At 35.0% G+C, this 19667-nt stretch overlaps 3 gene segments (V, D, J or C); all 3 read left to right on the top strand.

Annotated features, from left to right (window-relative positions):
• The first annotated feature begins 7547 nt into the window (after nt 1-7547).
• Nucleotides 7548-19667, top strand: part of LOC113093011 (Ig heavy chain V region 914-like) — a 28843-nt gene continuing 16723 nt past the window's right edge. The window contains 1 exon segment of the V gene segment in view: nt 7548-7599. Coding sequence covers nt 7548-7599 — 52 coding nt within the window.
• LOC113093008 (immunoglobulin heavy variable 1-46-like) lies at nt 9169-9736 on the top strand. The segment is given in 2 exon segments: nt 9169-9268; nt 9372-9736. Coding segments are annotated over 2 exon segments (384 nt in total).
• LOC113093009 (Ig heavy chain V region 914-like) lies at nt 12195-12849 on the top strand. The segment is given in 2 exon segments: nt 12195-12278; nt 12364-12849. Coding segments are annotated over 2 exon segments (378 nt in total).

A 19667-nucleotide genomic window follows, 5' to 3' on the forward strand; every position in this document is an offset into this window, starting at 1 on the left:
GGATTGACTCCAGGTTTGGGATTTATCGTCGGGGCGACGATTTATAATGTGGGGGTGGAATGTAGCAGGGTGAAGTGTTACCGGTGTTGATTATTGGCTAGTGTCATGTGAAAACGTTGAGCCTATCAGCAGTCTGCTGTCACGATATAAAAAGAGGACGTTTTTGTCACTTGGGATGCGTTGTCACCCGTACCGCCCCTTTACGGAAGTTGGCACTTATGAATGGGAGAGTATCTGGAGTGCCGCCTCTGCGTTCTGCTGCTGTGTAGGCTGCCCCTGGCTTTGAGCTCGTCAATGAACAAACTACTGCATGTTATCGTTAGCGACTGTGCATAGTACCGTGTTATGAACATCTTCCGATTGAGTGACAGGATCAAGGGTTTCACCTTTATATTATGAGACAAGATGCGCGTCTATTGATGTAACGCACTGCTGCCTTGCCTGGGCTGATTCCGGTCGTCTTTTGTTGGAGTGAACTTTTTTTCCTTTTTTTGGCGAGCCTGGACGATTCCTCGCCAAAGAGTGAAAGTAAAAGCGTGGCTGTTTCTCGTTTGCCCTGTGAGTGTGCGGGCGATCGTGGCCTCACTTATTTTTTTGAACTGACTGTGTACTTTTTTGTTCTCTCTTTATTTTACTTTTTTTTTATTTCTGTCCTAAGGAAGGTGTATAGAGGAGGGGTTAGCCGCTGTTTAACGGGGTTCACGTTGAGTGTTGTGCTTATTGTGTGACCTTACTTCACCAGAGTGTGTGTGTGGGTATTAAGCGTGTTGTGTGTGTGTGTGTGTGAATTGAGGGTCACAGCAGGCCATCTCCCTCCCTTAAGCTTTCTTGTGTATTTGTATTATGTTGTATCCATTTTTTTTATTTATTGAAGTGTTGTAAAGTGTTTATTTTTTTCTTGTTGACACGTGAATATTTAGCCCTTGATGGTAATGTATTGATGATTTTAAATTTTGTATTGAATAAAGCTGCTTCATTTTTTTTGTACTCCCAGGCCTATGTCTCTCTGCTCACCCATTTTTCGGTAACGAACCTGTGCGCCCCCCTGTCTTGGGGCTGGCAGTTCCCGGTATATATACCGGGTGGCGTAGTTGAACGTTATATAATTGTTGTTGCTTTATACAGTTCCTTCCAGTACCTGACGCCACTGGCCACATATATTGACCCACGTTCTGTTTTCTATCATGCGTCATGCACGTTTGTGATGACGTAATAACACACCAGGGTTTGATAGAATCCAGTTCGCCGGAAACAATCGGGCTCGGAGTCCATAAGACCGCAACAAACGATCCCAGTGTGAAAGCAGCCTTAGACACTCTTGGTTAAGTGACATGAGCTGGTTACATCCACTATTAAATATTATTTTGGTGCTGAACAAAAAGGTAACAAACAACAGTTGTTGTTCCACATCACTGGTGATTTATTTACAATAAAAGTATACAAGTGTACATATTTGAAATTAATGTTTTTATTTTTCAAGACAGGGAGGGGGTGAATGGATAAATGAAAAGAAAAACAAAGGATTGAACCAATAAAGCAGGTACTTTAACCATTCTATATTTTACAGACAACAAACCAAAGAATGAGGACTGCAGCATTGGTATATGCGAGAGACTCCTTCTAAATTCATGAAGATATGTGAGGTAAGCTGAAACCTTTAAGGCTAAACAAGGGAAAATTTAGATCTCTTAATTTTCAGGGGTGTGGGGACTTTAAATTGTTTGTGAAATTGGTTTTAAGTAATAGTACCTTAATTTTGTTTTCATTCTGCAAAGCCCAGTGACCGTGAAGAGGATGTGATCAAGGGTGTGGTGATCGGAATCCTAGTGGTTGTGGAAAATGTGATGGAGCCTCTCCCAGAATTCTACAATAGCCGTGTTTCCACTATCGAGCTAGGACCGGGCGTGCTAGTGCGTGCCAGGGCCAGTCGCGTTTCCACTGTCACTTCCGGGGCTTGATCGTGCCTCGCCGGGGCTTCCTCGGGGCCAACGGCCAGGTTTTTTCGGCCCGACGAAAACCTTGGGCCAAAGCGGGCCAGCTGGGGCTTGAGGAGGGGTTACGAACAAAGGCGGAGTTTCTAAGCGTCTGGAGAGCGTCAGCGCGGATCATTTCAGAAAGATAACAGCTTTAACACCAGCATTAAAGACGTTTTAAAATAAGTTGAGCTTAAAATTCACTCTTAGTAAGCAGCAAGTGTTTGAAATAACTTGATCAGATGTGGATTATAATCACTAAACAAGGCAGAAATATTTATAAGCGATGTAAAAGACTATGCACGCCAAACATTAACGTTATATAGTAAACATGTTTAAAATGACCGCTTGGATAAATCAGACGTCAGCTTCTTATTCTCTATCACATTTATTAAGTAACATTGTATCTGTCGTTTCGTGAGTTTAGCTCGACGTTGCATATCATCAAAATATAATAATGATTTTTGTTTGGGAGCTTTTATAAAAATAGAGAGTCTGCGCTGAGGATCATTTCAAAAAGATAACCGCTTTAACATCAGCAGCATTTAACACTTTTTTTTAAATAAGTCGAGCTCAAAACTCTCTTTCAGTCAGCAGTGAGTGTTTGAAATAACTTGATCCAATGTGGATTATAATCACTAAACAAGGCAGAAATATTTATAAGCGATGAAAAAGATATGCACGCTAAACTTGTTACCATAGTAAACATGGTAAAATATGACCGCTTGAAGAAATTAGATCAGCTTCTTATTCTCTATCACAATCGTGTATTTATTAAGTAACTTATATTATCTGTCACAAGCCTCGTCTCGAGAGTTTTTCTCACGTTGCCTATCATAAAATAATATAGCCAAACAATGTTTTTTGTTCGGGACCTTCATTCTAAATATGACGGCTGTGGCTAATAAGCAGAAACAGACTCACTGAATAAGCAGGCTATTTTCATGAGCGTTAAAAATAAATAAATAAAATAGAAATAAGTGTATTTATGTGTGAATTATTTTGAGTCCTGATAAATTAAAACAATATGATCAATGTATCACTTATTCTATAGTTAAAACATCATGCTTTTGCATTTGAATATATAACAAAGCATGCAAACAAACTGCCGCTTTTATCATCTTCGTTTTGTGATCGCGCATGTTCCAGTGACGTATTTCTTAGTTTTCTGATAACTTCTCTTTGTTGGTGAAATAATGAGGTTGCATGACGTTGTTCTGAGAGGCGTGTAAAGGGCGTGTTTTAGTGACGTGCAGCGGTGCTTCAAGCTCCACTGTGGAAACCCTGCGCTATTCTGGCCTTGGTGCTACTGGCCCGGGGATATGAGCCCCGCCCGGCCCGCTTTAAGTCCTGGCTCGCACTGGCCCGACAGTGGAAATGCGGCTAATGACGTTGCCCTGGTGATTGAGGAAGAAGTGGTGATGCGTCACCTGAGTGACATACCTAATGCTTTTCTGAACCTGATGGGCCTGGTGTATGCATTAAACCTCGATAACCTAAGGAATTAAAATTCACTTTTGAAGTGATACAGCGCCTGTTCATTGGAGTTGGATCAGACTCATGCACCGCAAGAGTTCACTCTTTGAAGAGCAAGTTGCTGAGATAAGAAACTATTTTCTCCTTCTTGCTACTATTAGCACTTAAACCGTTACACTGTTTTAAATATTAAGACCATTGTTATTTTAGATTTCATTGTTTTAAGTGTAACATTGGTATTCTTGAATTGCTTTTGAAACAGACTGTTTTCTTGTTTCCTTGTCCTGCTTGACGTTTGATTGGGAATTGAAGAATTTTATTTGAAGTTGTTAAACAGCTTATAGTGAATTCTTCATGTACTCCTGTTCCTGCAATGAAAATATCTGATAGTGACAAGGAGAGTTATTTGTACTATTCTCTAAGAATGGGTCTGTGCATGAAGAAGTTTGCACATGCTTGTGTGAGCTGAATATATGTGAGGGTTTTTCTTGTGATGTTTTCATATCTTTGCAAGCTAATAGTTTTTGAGTGCAGTGCATCTGTTTAAAAAAATAAATGCTGAGAGATTCAATTTTGCACACTGAAAACCCTAATAAGTTGACTGAACTAAATTTATTGAGTAAACTTGTTGCCTCAATTTAATTGAGTAATGGAGTCTCCCAAAACTTACATTTTTAAGTTTATTTAACTTGACGGTTTTGTAGACTACCTAAATCCCTCAGAGGTTTAAATGTTGATACTTGATTCATTTGAAGTCACCATTGTGGTGGAAAGTGTTTGGTTTAGTTGGGATCTTGGTCCAGTTACTTCTTGGGTTAATTTGTCTCTTGCTGCTGTATTGGTGTATTTTAAAACGCTGTTTTTGTGGTGAAAAAAGACAAATTTAAATGAGCTCAGGTGTTATTTGATGTTTTTTGTTGTTGAGAAAGTCATCACATAATACGTATTTGAGATCATAAAATAAGTTTTGTTTGATATTTTTAACAGGCACCAGGAGTAAAATACTTATTTTAAAGATGGACGAAATGAATGCGTTTGAAATAATTTGAGTAAAAGAATCAATCAAGTACTCACACACACAGACTTCTAGATTTAGCATATGCATCACAATAATGGTGACAAACAAAAGAGCTCCATAGCACAAACTCCTCCTTATTTTCCAGCCTTTTTTGTTCTGATTGTCACCATTGATGTGATGCATATCCAAAATCTTGATGTCTGTTTGTGACGACGTGATCGGTTTTCTAAAAGTAAGTACATTGTTTTATCTACAAAGTTTATATCCATAAAAGTATATCCATAGTTGCAGCAATACATTTTATTTTACTATAATTAGTCACCATTACAAGCAAGATATGTGTATGTTAGATCTCAAGTCTCTTTGCCACAGTAACAGTGTTTTACAACACACAAGTTACAGCAGCAAGAGACAAGCTTACACCAACAAAGAGCTGATAACACCTGAGCTCTTTTAAACTTTGTCTTTTTTTGCCACAAAAACAGCATTTTAAAATATACTGTTATAGCAGCAAGAGACAAGCGAACATAAGAAGTATCTGGACCAAGATCCCAACTAAACCAAACATTTTCCACCACAATGGTGACTTCAAATGAATCAAGTATGCACATTTAAACCTCTGTTAATTCTCAATAAGAGCTTCTCTAGATGTCTGACAGAAATAAAGTCACAGAACCTTGTAAGGAGGATATGTGAACGTCTATATCGGATGTACAGAAGACATAAAAAACATTAAAAAAAGACGTCATAAAAACGTTCTCTCCTCAGTGGATGTCTTTTCAATGTCTGCAAAGACATAAAAAGACTTTTTTTTTTTTTTTTACAGTGCAGTATAGGGTTTACTGTATTTTAATAAATATTGAGACAGTTTGTCAAAAGGTCAAAGTTTAAATATGCTGTTATTTGTTTTACTTCAGTGTGCTGTCAAAAATAAGAACATCATTTTCAGTTAAATTTACATGTTGAGTTAACTTAAATATATAAGTACACTTGAAATTAGTACCAAGTTAAGTGAACATAATTGTTTAAGTACGTTAAATTAGCATCAAGTTTGGTGAACTGATTGATTTAAGTACAATCTACAAAACCGTCAAGTTAAATAAACTTAAAAATGTAAGTTTTGGGAGACTCCATTACTCAATTAAATTGAGGCAACGAGTTTACTCAATCAATTTAGTTCAGTCAACTTATTAGGGTTTTCTACAAAACCTTCAAGTTAAATAAACTTAAATATGTAAGTTTTGGGGGACTCCATTACTCAATTAAATTGAGGCAATGAGTTTACTCAATCAATTTAGTTCATTCAACTTATTAGGGTTTTCGATCTAACGAGTTAAGCAGAAACTTAACTGTCATGTTCTTTCGCTCAAAGGAAACCGATTGGGCCACTTCATCAAATACTTAAGTTGTAATTTCAATAATCATCTCAAAATCACGTACCACAAGGATTTAAATTAACATATTTCACCAGTAGAAATCATGCAAAACAACTTTATATCTACATAATTTTAGTCACCGAACATAGTACACGAAGAAAAACTTCCTCTTGAATTGTAGTTCAGCAACCAAACAGACCAAAAGGACAAATTTTGTAATCCACCAATCAGTGCTTTTGTTCTCTTGTTGCTAGGCAGAATTTCTCCAATGGCCAATCACATTAAAGGAAGAACAGAGTGAAGTTGAGTTTTTCGAAAGGATTACTCATGATTTTGAGCTCACAACACTTGAAATCTTAAGTTTATGCATTTTGAAGGTAAATTAGTTAAATTAACTCATATTTTTAAGTGACAGGGCCAAAATGCAAAATTTTAAGTAATGTTTAGTCAACATTACTTGATTTTTTAAGTCAAGGCAATATTAGGGTTTACAGTGCAGCTGTGTTGATTTCATTTAAAAATCTGGTTCCAGGTAGATATCTAGAACTTCTTGTCAAAGCAAGCAATGAAGTCTAGTAAACTCAAAATGTTAAGTTGTGATGTTGATGAAAAATTACTATTTTATGTCAATTAGACTTGGTTAATGGTTGTGAAAACATGAAAAATTAAGTTCAAACAATACGTTTTTAAGTTGACTTAACAAAAAAATCTAAATGCTTATTAATTGATACAGTACGTTGGCCCAATTTACTGCAAGTTATTTCAACAAATACATATAAGTTGAGTGAACTTAACTCCTAATGTTGGCTAAACTTAACTGAGTCAATGCAATAAGATGACTTGACCAAGTCAAGTTGTGTCAACAAATCATTTTTTACAGTGAGCTATGCATAGAATAGCAGTGATACAAGATATCAAAAAAAGGATAAACAAACGCTATACTAAATTTTTATGTAAATGTAAATAGATATATGTGATCTCTGAGGGTCCTAGAAAATGTTTCAGCACACTTCACGTTTTATAATTTATAATTAATACTCAGGGTGTTTTAGAAATTGATGTAAACTTGAATAAATCAAGAAAACGTTTATACAGTGCTTGTGTATATATATTCATATATATATATATATATATATATATATATATATATATATATATATATATATATATATATATATATGTTAATGTTGAATTCTGAAAATGTTGAATTATATTCTAGAATTTATTTGAGCTCTATAACAATCCAATCTATGTGAACATTTATAATCAGCAAGTTAAATATTCAGCACATCAATATCTTTGAATGATAATCTTTCTCACAGATTTTCAGTCTAATCAGTGCAGAATCAATGATGATTGTAGTAATGAAGCATCTTCATTACATGGTTGTGTTTATATTATCTTTTGTGTTTTCCTGTGTCTTTTAAAGAGTGTTCTTAAATACTATTAGTTGAATTATATTCTTTGTCAAGCACATCATTACAGCCAATATGAGACACTACTATGTCTCTTAACTACTCCCTATAAACATACAATATATTTAAAGGCAGACATAGTTATGAAGGTTAATAAGGTCATAGAAAATGTAAATGTACCTTTAGGGGGCACCCTATGCAAACTTACTTCTCCTCGTCCTCTTTAAAAAGCCTCCACTCCGTTGTTTGTGACGTTGATACTTTAGCCTGCTCTTTTCATAACATGACAATGGATATTGTGTCTAAACTGGGTTTTATCTTCATGTTTGCTCTCACAGAATGTAAGATTGTCTTGAAAACCTGATTTGATGATCAGACTTATTTGTGTGCACTGTTGTAAATGTACAAAAATTGTTTTTCAGTCTGTTGGTGTCAAACACTGACTGAGTCTGAGTCAGTGGTTATTAAACCTGGAGGATCTCACAGACTCATCTGTACATTCTCTGGATTTAGTAGTGACCCAGACTTAGCTTGGATCAGACAGACTGCAGGAGGAGGTCTGGAGTGGCTGGCGTACATCTATAGTGATGGTAGTAGTTATATATTCTACTCTCAGTCTGTTCAGGGACGCTTCACCATCTCCAGAGACAACAGCAAGAAACAGATGTATCTGCAGATGAATAATATGAAGAATGAAGACACTGCTGTATATTATTGTGCAAGAGAGACACAGTGATGAATACAGCTACAGCACTGCACAAAATCTGAAAACAACCATATAAACAGTTCAGTGAGCTCACAATACAAAACCTCAGTGAATAAATTTAATTAAACATCTAAATAATTAGATTTATCTTTTACAACTCTATCAAATGTCTTCAGGAGAATTTGCATGGAGGCACAAGTCATACAGTATGGACAAACTGTTTGATGTTTTTGGTGAAGCTCTCATTATTTACTTTTGTTAAGAATGTTTAATACAACAGCAAGGTGATTATTTTTAATCTTAGCTGAATTTTTCTATTTGACATTACAGAATGTTGGGTCGAGGTTTGAACCTGAGTCCTTTAGACAAATTCTGAGTCTCTGGTCTATCCTGCCTTACAGTTTTACAAAGAACTACTAGGTAATTATTATTATTATTATTATTTTCTTTAGTCATTTCTAATCTCAGGATAATCTATTTCTAACTGACTGTAGTTAAAAATATTTATATAGTCACAGAAACAGATGGGATCTCAGAGCATGTTGTTCACATGGACAGTTGCTAATGGCGTCTCACGGATTGAAAACACACAACACCTGGTTTTTAAAACAGTCCATTTCCAGAATTAAAATAAATGAATAAATAAATCAGACATTGTTTCCATACACACAAGCTGACATTCCATAATTGTAATTTGAGATCCTGAAAAGCAACGCAATCACTTTTGAAAAAAAAGAAAAGAAAAAAAATAATGTTAACATTTACTTGAAGAATGTAATAGTATTAATACATTAATAAATGTTGAATAGTACATTATAGTAATTATTCACTGCTTCAACAAGAGGGACTCCCAAACTTACAGTGAAATCATGACTTTGTCTGAAAATGTAAATTGTTGAGACATATATTATATACCTTTTTATGTAAAATAATTAAATTGTAGAGACAAAAAATTATATCACAAAAAAAAGTAATCAAAAACAGAGCTATGAAATTAAGATCAAATTAGTTTAAAGTAAATGTGGTTAAGTTGGAGTTCATGTGTAATTCTGGAAGTATTTCAGTAACACCTCCTCATATTTCCACCCACATCTTACTTCAGCACTTTATATACAGCTCAAAAATGTGGCATATGCAAATTCACTTTCCACTTCACCTGTATATAATCACAACTCAGCTCAACAATTGGCAAACATTAAATGATCATTTCCATACACCCGTATAGTTACAAAGCAGTCAAGGTGTTTTAACAATGATGTCAAAAAGCATTTGTCTGTTCATTATTGTAGTGATTTTAACTCAAGGTAAGTTTGACATTTTCCTTTTTTTTTTTTTTTCTAGCCAAGAGCATTCAATATACTAATGGATGCTCTACATCAATGTAATTTATTTATTTTTATTCCACAGGTATCAGTGGTGATGAAATCCGGTTGGATCAGTCGTCTGCTGAGATAAAGAGACCTGGAGAAACAGTGAAGATCTCCTGTAAAATATCTGGTTTTACAATGACACGCTACTTCATGCACTGGATACGACAGAAACCAGGGAAAGCTCTGGAGTGGATTGGGAGAGTTAACTCTGGCAGTAGTTCTAGATCTGATTATCTTATTTACGCAGACTCCATGAAAAATCACTTCACTATGAGTGAGGACGTGTCTCAAAGTACACAGTATCTTGAAGCCAAGAGTCTGAGAGAAGAGGACACTGCTGTTTATTACTGTGCTCGAGAGACACACTGACTCCATCTGATGAAGCAGCTCTACAAGCACTGACAGTAACTGAAGTGAGAAGATTTCAATTAGCTTGATACCTCAATCCACATTAACATTACAACAAATTTAATCTTGATTGCAATAAAAATGTGTACATTTTAGCTTTCCACCTTCAAATTTGGATAGTTTTCTTTATTTATTTATTATACTATTCTCTCATTTCTAAAGTCTGTAACACTTTATAATAACGTTCAGTTATAAGTAATTTATAAATGATTAATTAATGTCATTGTTATTGAACTAATCATTTACAAAACATAACTACACATTCTTAAATGATTCATATGTCATAATTTAACATTTTAGTAATGTTGTGTTTCATAGAAGACAGCTGTCTATACCCTCACCAGTCAAACATACTATACACAGCAGAACACACTACTAAGTGTTCAACTCCTGTTGTAGATGCTGTGTAAATTCATGAATTTTATTTATGCGTTTCAACATAATCTATAACAGGTGTTGAACACGTTGTAGTGTGTACTGCAGTGTAAGTGCTGACTGGTGAGGGTATAGACAGCTTTCTTCTCTGACACACATGGAGTCTTTAACTCTGTGCACCTGATGTGAGCTTCAGTGGAAGGTAAAACCAGTTGAGATGTTAATTTTCTCACTAGATCCCACACAGAACACAGGTCTGTGCTGATGAGTGAAAGGATTTAACACAAGCCACTGGAATCACCTGACTAAGGCATTTATAAATGTTTATCCACTTCAAAACACATTAATTACTCTTCTTAAAAAATAGTGCTCTAGCATAACTACATGTTTGTGCTTTTGAACACAGACCTTACAACTTTGACAATATATCATATATTGATTATTTACTAATGGCTTATTCATAATTTGTTCATGATTAACAATTATTGAGATAATTATACAAAACAATTTTGAGATAAATACTTAAATCATTTATAAGTGATACATACTGTATCAACTAATAACTTATAAGCCCCCTACTAATGATCTGTTTGATTAATTTATTGATTTTAACTTTATTTAAGATAACTTACAACACATTTGTAAATTGATAGCACACCATTAATGAAACATTTATGAATGTATAGTCATGTTTTGTAAACGATTTGTACATAATTAACTACTAACTTATATGTTACTTATAACTGAATTACTAAAACATTACTAAAATGTTAACTTATTACTTATTAATCATATATGAAAGTGTAGTCCTGATTTGTAAATTATTAGTTCACCATTAACTAATCATTTATAAATGACTTATAACTCAATATTATTATAAAGTGTTGCCACTAAATTTTTTTTTTTTTTTTTTCTGGAATAGAAGATGTGATTAGAATCTAACCTAAATAACATTATAATTTTGAGGTATGGAAAAACTTGCATTTTTAGTTTTGGGTGAACTATATTCTTACATGTATTATGTATGTGTGTATTTCTTTTTAAAATCAAAATGTTGATACGTATGTTCAAATTATGTAGATATACAAACATTTTTTTTTTTATTTTTTTTTGCTTTGATTATTGAAGGGAAGCTTAAAAGTTAATTTAAACTCCCCTGTCCTCTCTGTCCCACTCCAGCCTCCTAAAGGATCTTTACCTACGCCTTAAAATGTCCAACCCAGCACCAGTCCTCCAAAGTCACTGCAAACAGACAAACTACCAAAAACACCAATCATAAAAACATCTAAAATTTACTGCAACCACACCAACGACAGTAACACCCTGATTTATTTACTAGTATGCCAGAATTAGTAACAAATATATTTGAGTTAATGCAATTTGAAATGTGCTTTTGCATTTACATTTACATTTAATCATTTAGCAGACGCTTTTATCCAAAGCGACTTACAAATGAGAAGAAATTTTGGAAACATATTGTACAATAATTAAATAAATAAAGCATTAACTCATCAAGTCAACTTAAATATTTGTACATATAACTTAGATAAAACAAAAAAGATTTTTTTTTTTTTACTTTACAGCAATGTTTCACATTTTTACCCAGTTATTACTAATTCTTACATATAGTGAAGAAATCAGGCTGTTACTGTCATTGATGCAGGTGCAGTAAATGTTAGAGGTTTTTATGATTGGTGTTTTTGTTAGTTGTTAGTTTGTGCGTTTACAGTGGTTTTGGAGGACTGGTGCTGGGATGTGGCATTGGAGTATGACAGAGAGGACAGGGGGGTTTAAGTTCACTTTTCAGCGTCCCTTTAGTCATCAAAGCAAAAAGTAACCTTTGATACCACATAAAACCCCTGTACTGCCCTAAAAACTAAATAAATTGTGAATTATGTATTATATCAATCAGAATTCAATTAAAACTAAATACTCAGTTCCAGTGTTGCCAGAGTTACCTTGTTTTTCAGAGTATATGCAAATGCAATGATGTTTTAGGGAGGGTCAGTGTTGTTAAAATTTAGAAAGACTTGAGCTATAAAACAAAAGTCTGAGTCAGTGTTTGTGTCCAGTTGAAGTGAAGATAAATATTTTACAGTTCACAGTTTCGGGGTGATGATGGAAGTGTTACTGCATTTAGTTCTGCTGTTGATCATTTCATGTGAGAAACTCTTAATGTTTTCTGAATTGTTGAGGGCATCTCAATTTTCTGAATCATCTAACATTATTTGTTTAATCTTTTTCAGCTGTTAGTGGTCAGTCTTTGACCTCCTCAGATTCTGTGGTGAAAAAGCCTGGAGAATCAGTGACTCTGTCCTGCACTGTGTCTGGATTCTCAATGAGCAGCTACTGGATGGGCTGGATCCGTCAGAAACCAGGGAAAGCACTGGAGTGGATTGGATATATAGATTACGGCTCAAGTGCATATTATGCTCAGTCTCTACAGGGACAGTTCTCCATCACCAAAGACACCAGCAAAAACATGCTGCATTTAGAGGTGAAAAGCCTGAAGACTGAAGACACAGCTGTTTATTACTGTGCTAGAGACTCACAGTTACTCAAAAGACTGCAGGACTGAACAAAAACTATTCATGCAGCAGATCACGGAAGAAAGTGACAATGATGAAAGTGACGATGACAACTATTGTTTATGTACAAGATAAGCAAGATAAGGCCAAGCTTGGGGTTTTATTTCTATTTTTTACTGACTTTCTTTGTACTGATGTAAAATCAGCTGGGGATGGAAAAATTCTAATTAATTGCACCTTCTATAAACCCTCCATATTTAACTTCTCAGTAATTTGTCAGTGGGTCAAAAAATGGTCCTCAGAATTACGGACTGTAAAAAAATAATTTTACATTTAGAAATTTCTAGAATATCTGTTTCGGGTTTTTTGTTAGTGTAAAAACTTTTCCAAAATAAAAAAAGTAAGTAAGTGAAATTTTCACTTATTTTTTAAAAAATCTTGAAGTGTTCCTGTAGCTCAGTGGTAGAACATTGCATTAGCAAGTACAAGGTTGTGGGTTCGATTCCCTGGGAACACATGATAGGTGAAAATTGTTAGCCTGAATGCACTGTAAGATGCTTTGGATAAAAGTGTCTGCTAAATACATTAATTTAATATTATTTAATTAAATTTTACTCAATAAAATGTATTTATTATTATTATTTTTTACTTAACTTAGTTAAGTAGATTTACTTAATTTCCAAATGTGTTAAATTTACTTGAAAAATGCTTGTGCAAAAACTTGCCAAATAAAAATTAAGTAAATTTACTTATTACTTTTTTCAGTGAAGGAAGGTTCGCCATCTCCTGAGACAACAGTAGGAAGCAGGTGTATCTGCAGATGAACAGCCTGAAGAATGAAGACACTGCTGTATATTATTGTGCAAGAGAAACACAGTGACTGAAATGAACACAGGCCAAGACAGTAGACAGATAAGATATTTTTACACAAAATAATAACAGATGCATCTATAATATTTGGAGATTACAGTATTTAAATAAGAAAAAAAAAATATGCTCATGTTATTCTGTTGTTTGGAATTGTCTTGAACACTATTAAAAAAAGGTCTCTAGAGTCTGTCTTAACAAAAATAACATTGTAGAGACTGTGTTTATGACTAAAATAAAGTCCTGCACCCAATTTTACCAAAAATGTCACTATTTATCTGTTTGAATAAAGTCCTAAAAAGCATTCACTAACTGTAAATATAATACCAATTATCCATGTTATTAAACTATAATATTATTTCAATCTCAATAGATGCTACTATTGTCCTTGAAATTAACCTCAAAGCATTCAAGCTCAACAGACTCCACTGATTTTGCTAAATTGGGGCTTAGATGCAAATGAACTGATGTCTGTTTCATATTTAAACAGCTACACTGTGGAGTGCAGGACTCATCACCAGATCAGCCTTCAAATAAACCATGTTTACTTCATTTCTCTTGCTGTTGCTGGCTGCTGTGTCTTGTAAGTGAATCCCCTGAATAAACAAACAGTTTTCAGTGTAAATATTAATATTCATAAATCTAAATGTTGTGTTTATCCACAGGTATTGACTGTCAGGTTGTGCTCACACAGTCTGAACAGTCAGTAGTTGTGTCTCCAGGTGCTTCCTACAAACTGACCTGTGCCTGCAGTGGGTTTACTGTTAGTAGCACTAACATGAACTGGATCCGTCAGGCACCTGGAAAAGGACTGGAATGGATTATTTATTATTATTCAGATGCTTATAAGAGCTCAGCTCAGTCAGTTCAGGGCAGATTCACAGCATCTAAGGACAGCTCTAATCTCTATCTGCACATGAGTCAGTTAAAGACTGAAGACACTGCAGTGTATTACTGTGCAAGAGACACAGTGGAAGCACAAATACAAGCACCTGTTCAAAAACTATTCATGAGAAACATGATGGTGGACTGAAGATATGTAGGTTGTGCAAGCTGAAAAAGGGGAAGAGTCTCTGAAGTGATATAAGGCCTGTTTGAAACACCATCACAAAGAGATGTATTTGGGGGGGCATGAACACGTTTTTAATATGCTCTACATTTAATTTTTGTATATTACATATATTCAACATAGCAAAGTAAAAGAAAAAGATAAACATACCTAATGCAGAAAAGCCGCTTCTTTTCCGAATTGCGTAGATTACCAGGTGCGCCTGCAGGATTTTTTTTATTTTATTTTTTTATGGGGACCAAACGGTCGGCGAGAGTAGAACGAATGTGTCACACATTTTAAACTCAACACAATGGTGAAATACATATATCAAGAGCATGCTCACAGATGAAAACAACAGAGAATAAAACAGTGTTGGATGAATTGGATTAGAGCCCAGCCTCAAATATTAAAATATACTGTAGGCCCTAGCCTGTCTAACAGCCCACCTCCCCCCACCCAAAAAACATATATATATTTTGTTTAGTTTTTTTTTTTTTTTTTTAAACGTAATTTAGAAAAAATGTTTGGAGCATTTTTAAAAATTTTATTTTGCTTTTTAAGTAACAACCAAGCTGTCAGTGGCAGACAGTGAATATGTTTGATCAATTTAGCCATCTCAAATTATCAGGACTTGCCTAAAATAAAATCTATATATCAAACAGTTCAAACATATAACACAATGTTTCCTTAAATGTTTAACCTATATAAATGTGCGCTGTTAGACACATATCTAATCATTTGTGCGGAGAGTGGAAGCTGAAGCACTCTTCAGGACATGAGCAATCACTTGATTTTTTTTTTTTTTTACCAGTGGAAACAATTTAAAATATGCAGTCAATTTTGCTCATAAAGGTAGGAGTAATACATCATTCTAAACTCTAAAGGGTCTAGTGTTATTAGTGTTATTTGTGTGCACTCACAATATCAACAAAATGTTTTGCTTTTATAAAAAAAGAATCAAACAATTTCTGCCATCTTGGTCTTCAGTCGCTTCACAATGATGAATCTTTACTACTTTAAAACAAAATAGTTCAAATCAAGAATAGAAACTCTTTCACGATGTAATCCATGCATTTCTCTCTAAAGACACATCCATTGAGGACATGGCAAGTCATTTTTTTTTCATCACCATAATTGATGGAGGTCTAAAATATAAAAATAAGGAAAAAGTCTAAAAAAGACTATTATAATTTGCATTTAATTTCATAATTATTTACCATTAAAAAAAAACTAATTATAAAAGCTGATATTTTCTGATTTTTATTCTGAATACCTTAAAATTTTAAGTATTTGCTGCAATACAGTTATGTTAATTATTTATAAGCCTTTAAAAAGCTTTACAATTACTTTACTGCATTTCAGACACTTTTAAAGTACTTTTCACTATACACAAGGGTAGCTTGAATGTAAAACATTGTAATTAATTTGTTTTATTCCAGTTTGTAAAATAGCCAACAAGTTAGTTGTTGTAGACTAACCTGATCACATGAAAGTGCTTATAGGACAATTTTCTGCTTCTATTTGGTGTAATATTTCAGACAGGAACCACCTTGGCAAGTTTATTTGAGTTTATTGAACACAATTTATCTTTGGCGGTATGGTTCCTTATGGGGGTTCCTTCTCCCAGAATAATTGAACATACAAGAGCTTAAACATTAACCCCCCGGAACCATGAATTTAGAAATACATAACAATTAAGACTTTTAATAAGTCTTTAAAGCAAACAGTGATGATAGATGATAGCTTGATGCTAACGTTAGCTCTACATGATAGATGGGGCAGTGGGACGTCTATCCTGTAGCCTGGTTGTGAAGATGGTTGTCTCTCAGCAGTGAGGTCCATGCCAGCTAAGATTGTGTAAGCCTTAGTGATCTGAAACAAAGAAGACGAGAGCCAGAAGGTGCACAGTAATGTGCTCATGCTTATAATGGGGAGGGAGGGAGGGTTGCGAGCCGTTGAGCATACTTACCCAGCAGTAGTGCCACGTATATATATATATATATGTCCTGTTTCTAATAGGAGAAAGGTGGTGATTGGAGCGATTTGACAGCTGACCCCATCAGCTGTTCACAGCCTTGCCTCCGTGGCCTGACTGAACTAATGCTGTGCTCGATTTCAGACAGGAACCACTTTGGCAAGTTTACTTGAGTTTATTGAACATAATTTATCTTTGGCCGTATGGTTCCTTGTGGGGGTTCTTGCTCCCATAATAATTGAACATACAAGAGCTTTAACATGAACCCCCAAAACATAATGAGAGGTATTACTGCCTGAAGTAGACCCCCCATAAACCAACCTTGTTCCAATCCTGCAAAGAGAAAAGACAGTGTTATTGAGATATTCTTTATGTAGCCTACTGGCTAGCGAAGGGGTATTCTCCCTTCTAATGAGGCAGAAAATAGTGGGCCTCTCTATAATTAAGGTAGCTGGTAATAGCAGCGAAAGGTATTTTCTCCAGCAGGAGAACCGCAAATGAGCAGCATGTCCCTGAGCTTGGTATGAGTTGCAGGAGAGTAGCGTGAAGACCCCCTGAAATGTTCCTTGTTTCTTTCCTGCAAAAGAGAAAAATAATGTTATAGAGATGTCCTTAATGCAGCCTATGGCTAGAGAGGGGTATTTTCCCCTTTAAATGAGGGAGAGAATAGCAAGTCCCCTCTTATTTTAAGTAGCAGGGGTATTCAACCTCTGCTGAAGGATGAACAGCAGTCCCCTGCAGCCATTGAGGGATATACTGCGGCCCCCTCAGGTATCGCGGCAAGGGGTGATCTCCCAGTGAGAGAAAACAGAAGCCCCTTTTAAATCCTTTACGTGCAAGCATCCCAGATGGCCCCAGTTTATTATTGTTTCACTTTCACAGAATGTTAAACATCACTCTCTTACTTGATCTGGACAAACTGTGCATCAATTGAAAGTTTAAAGACTCTAGCTTCGATATTTGACCAATATTTTGATAAAACATTGTTGCAGTGACAGTTATTTAGTAATTTATGTGAGGAGTGCAAAATAATAAATCCGTATTATACCACATTTTGAATAGAAATTCACCACTCATTCATATTCAGTCACGTCTGCAGTGGTTTATTTGTGTTCACATAGACTCACTGAACAGGATATATAGACCAAAGATGCATATCCACGGAGATATATGTAGTACTGCATCATTCATAACTCCAAAAAGTCTTTAGTTTTATTATATTTATAAGAGAAAGATAGTCTGTACCGTTTTTTCCCGGAAAAACACGAGCGCCTGGAGGCGTGACGTGTGGGCGGAGCTAAAGAATCACAAGCGTGAGTAGGCTTTTGCGTTGAGAGCGTTTGGAAGCTGTGACATTACCGTGAGGAAAAAAACATCATCCAAAACAAACCATGGCTAACAGTCAGATTCAGCCGTTTATTTATGATCCAGAATGATCCAGAGGCTGAAATTTAACAAGAGCAGCAGCAGCAACGACTACAGCAGGACGTCTCTATGTGGTATGCATTGAAACTGTATATATTTGCTTAGCGGTTTTGGAAAATGACTAAGTTCCACTTTATGTCGTCTTTTTTTTTTTTTTTTTAAGGTGTACATGTGGAAAGTGCAGTTTGATGCCAACATTGCATGTTGTTTACTTGATGTGCTTACGCGCCGATAGCTAAGTTAACAACACAGAGATATTTGAAGCAGTTTTACTCACCGCATGCGGTTCCAACACACGATCGTGACCCTTTTTCGTTGGGACTGCATTATCCTTAAGAAATAAACTATATGCAAATCCGGTGTCAAACTGGGCCTTGTTTGTAAAACAAGCATCTTCGAAATGCAGGGAACAAACAAAAACACTTGCGCACTTGATTGAACTAACGCTGCGCTCGATTTATATGCAGAAATTGACTTTGGCATGCAAAAGACTGATAGATGACCTCTGTGTCTTTCTTTTACTATCGTTTCTCTTCTGATATATATATTTTTTTGGTTAAATCATTCTCTATATGCAGTAAAGAAAGATCTGAGAATCCATCCTGTGCCACTGAAGATCAGAGCCAGATTCTCCTCATCACTGAGAAACTTTCTGATGTAGCCGAACCATGGGTTGAGTACAAACTGCAATAGTCTGAACAAGTTTGGATATTTGTCCTTCCGTAGCCTATACTTCATCTTTAAATGTCTCAAGAGTAAGTATTGTTTATTTGTTGATCCATTCTCTTACACATTCTATACTCTAGAAAATGCTGGGTTGTTTTTTCAACCCAAATGCTGGGTTGAGACCGCTGTGTGGGACATCGGGTTGTTTTAACCCAAGTTTGCGTTGAAAATTGGTCTCACTTATAACCCAGCGGCGCTGGGGAACGCAGACGTGAAGGAGAGCACGGACGTCACGTTAAGATCGTACGTCTCCATGCGAGCAGCCGCCATTTTCTCAGCGTGAAAGAAGCGAAAAGCAAATGAAAGACATTGTGGTAAGTAACGTTAAAGTTTATTGTTTACCCTGCAGAAAAATATTCTCAGCTCTTTTTAACATTAATAATAATGATAATAATAATGACAATATATATATATATATATATATATATATATATATATATATATATATATATATATATATATTTTTTTTTTTTTTTTTTTTTTTTTTTATAGAAAATAAGATTGTTAAAAGGATTTCTGAAGGATTGTGTGAGTAATGATGCTAATGTTTTCTGTGAGTGAGTAAACAAGATGATTTTCACATAATTTAGAAAGAAAAATTCTAGGCTACAAGCTCCAGTTCTCAAAAATCCTGGGAACCATTGTTCTTTATGTGTTTTATGGCCTTTTTCAAGTGTTTTAACATTTTTAGGTTTTCACTAACCACGCATAATATATATATATTTTTTCCTCAAAAACACAATCATGTACATACATGCTGCTCACATATTATTATAGCCCAGTTTGTGCTGATTACAGTGAGATTAGACTTTACCCATTTAGATATGTATAAGAAACTGAAAAAAAGCACAAATTTCAGGGCATGACAAAACTTCTCCAGGCCCCCAAAATACCCTTAGACTGGTAAACTTCAAGTAAAGGCAAGTAAACTTCATAATGTCATTTTATCAGTTATCAATTGTTGTTTTTTTTACTAAG

Source organism: Carassius auratus, unplaced genomic scaffold (genome assembly GCF_003368295.1).
Source record: "Carassius auratus strain Wakin unplaced genomic scaffold, ASM336829v1 scaf_tig00214829, whole genome shotgun sequence".
Classification (NCBI taxonomy): domain Eukaryota; kingdom Metazoa; phylum Chordata; class Actinopteri; order Cypriniformes; family Cyprinidae; genus Carassius; species Carassius auratus.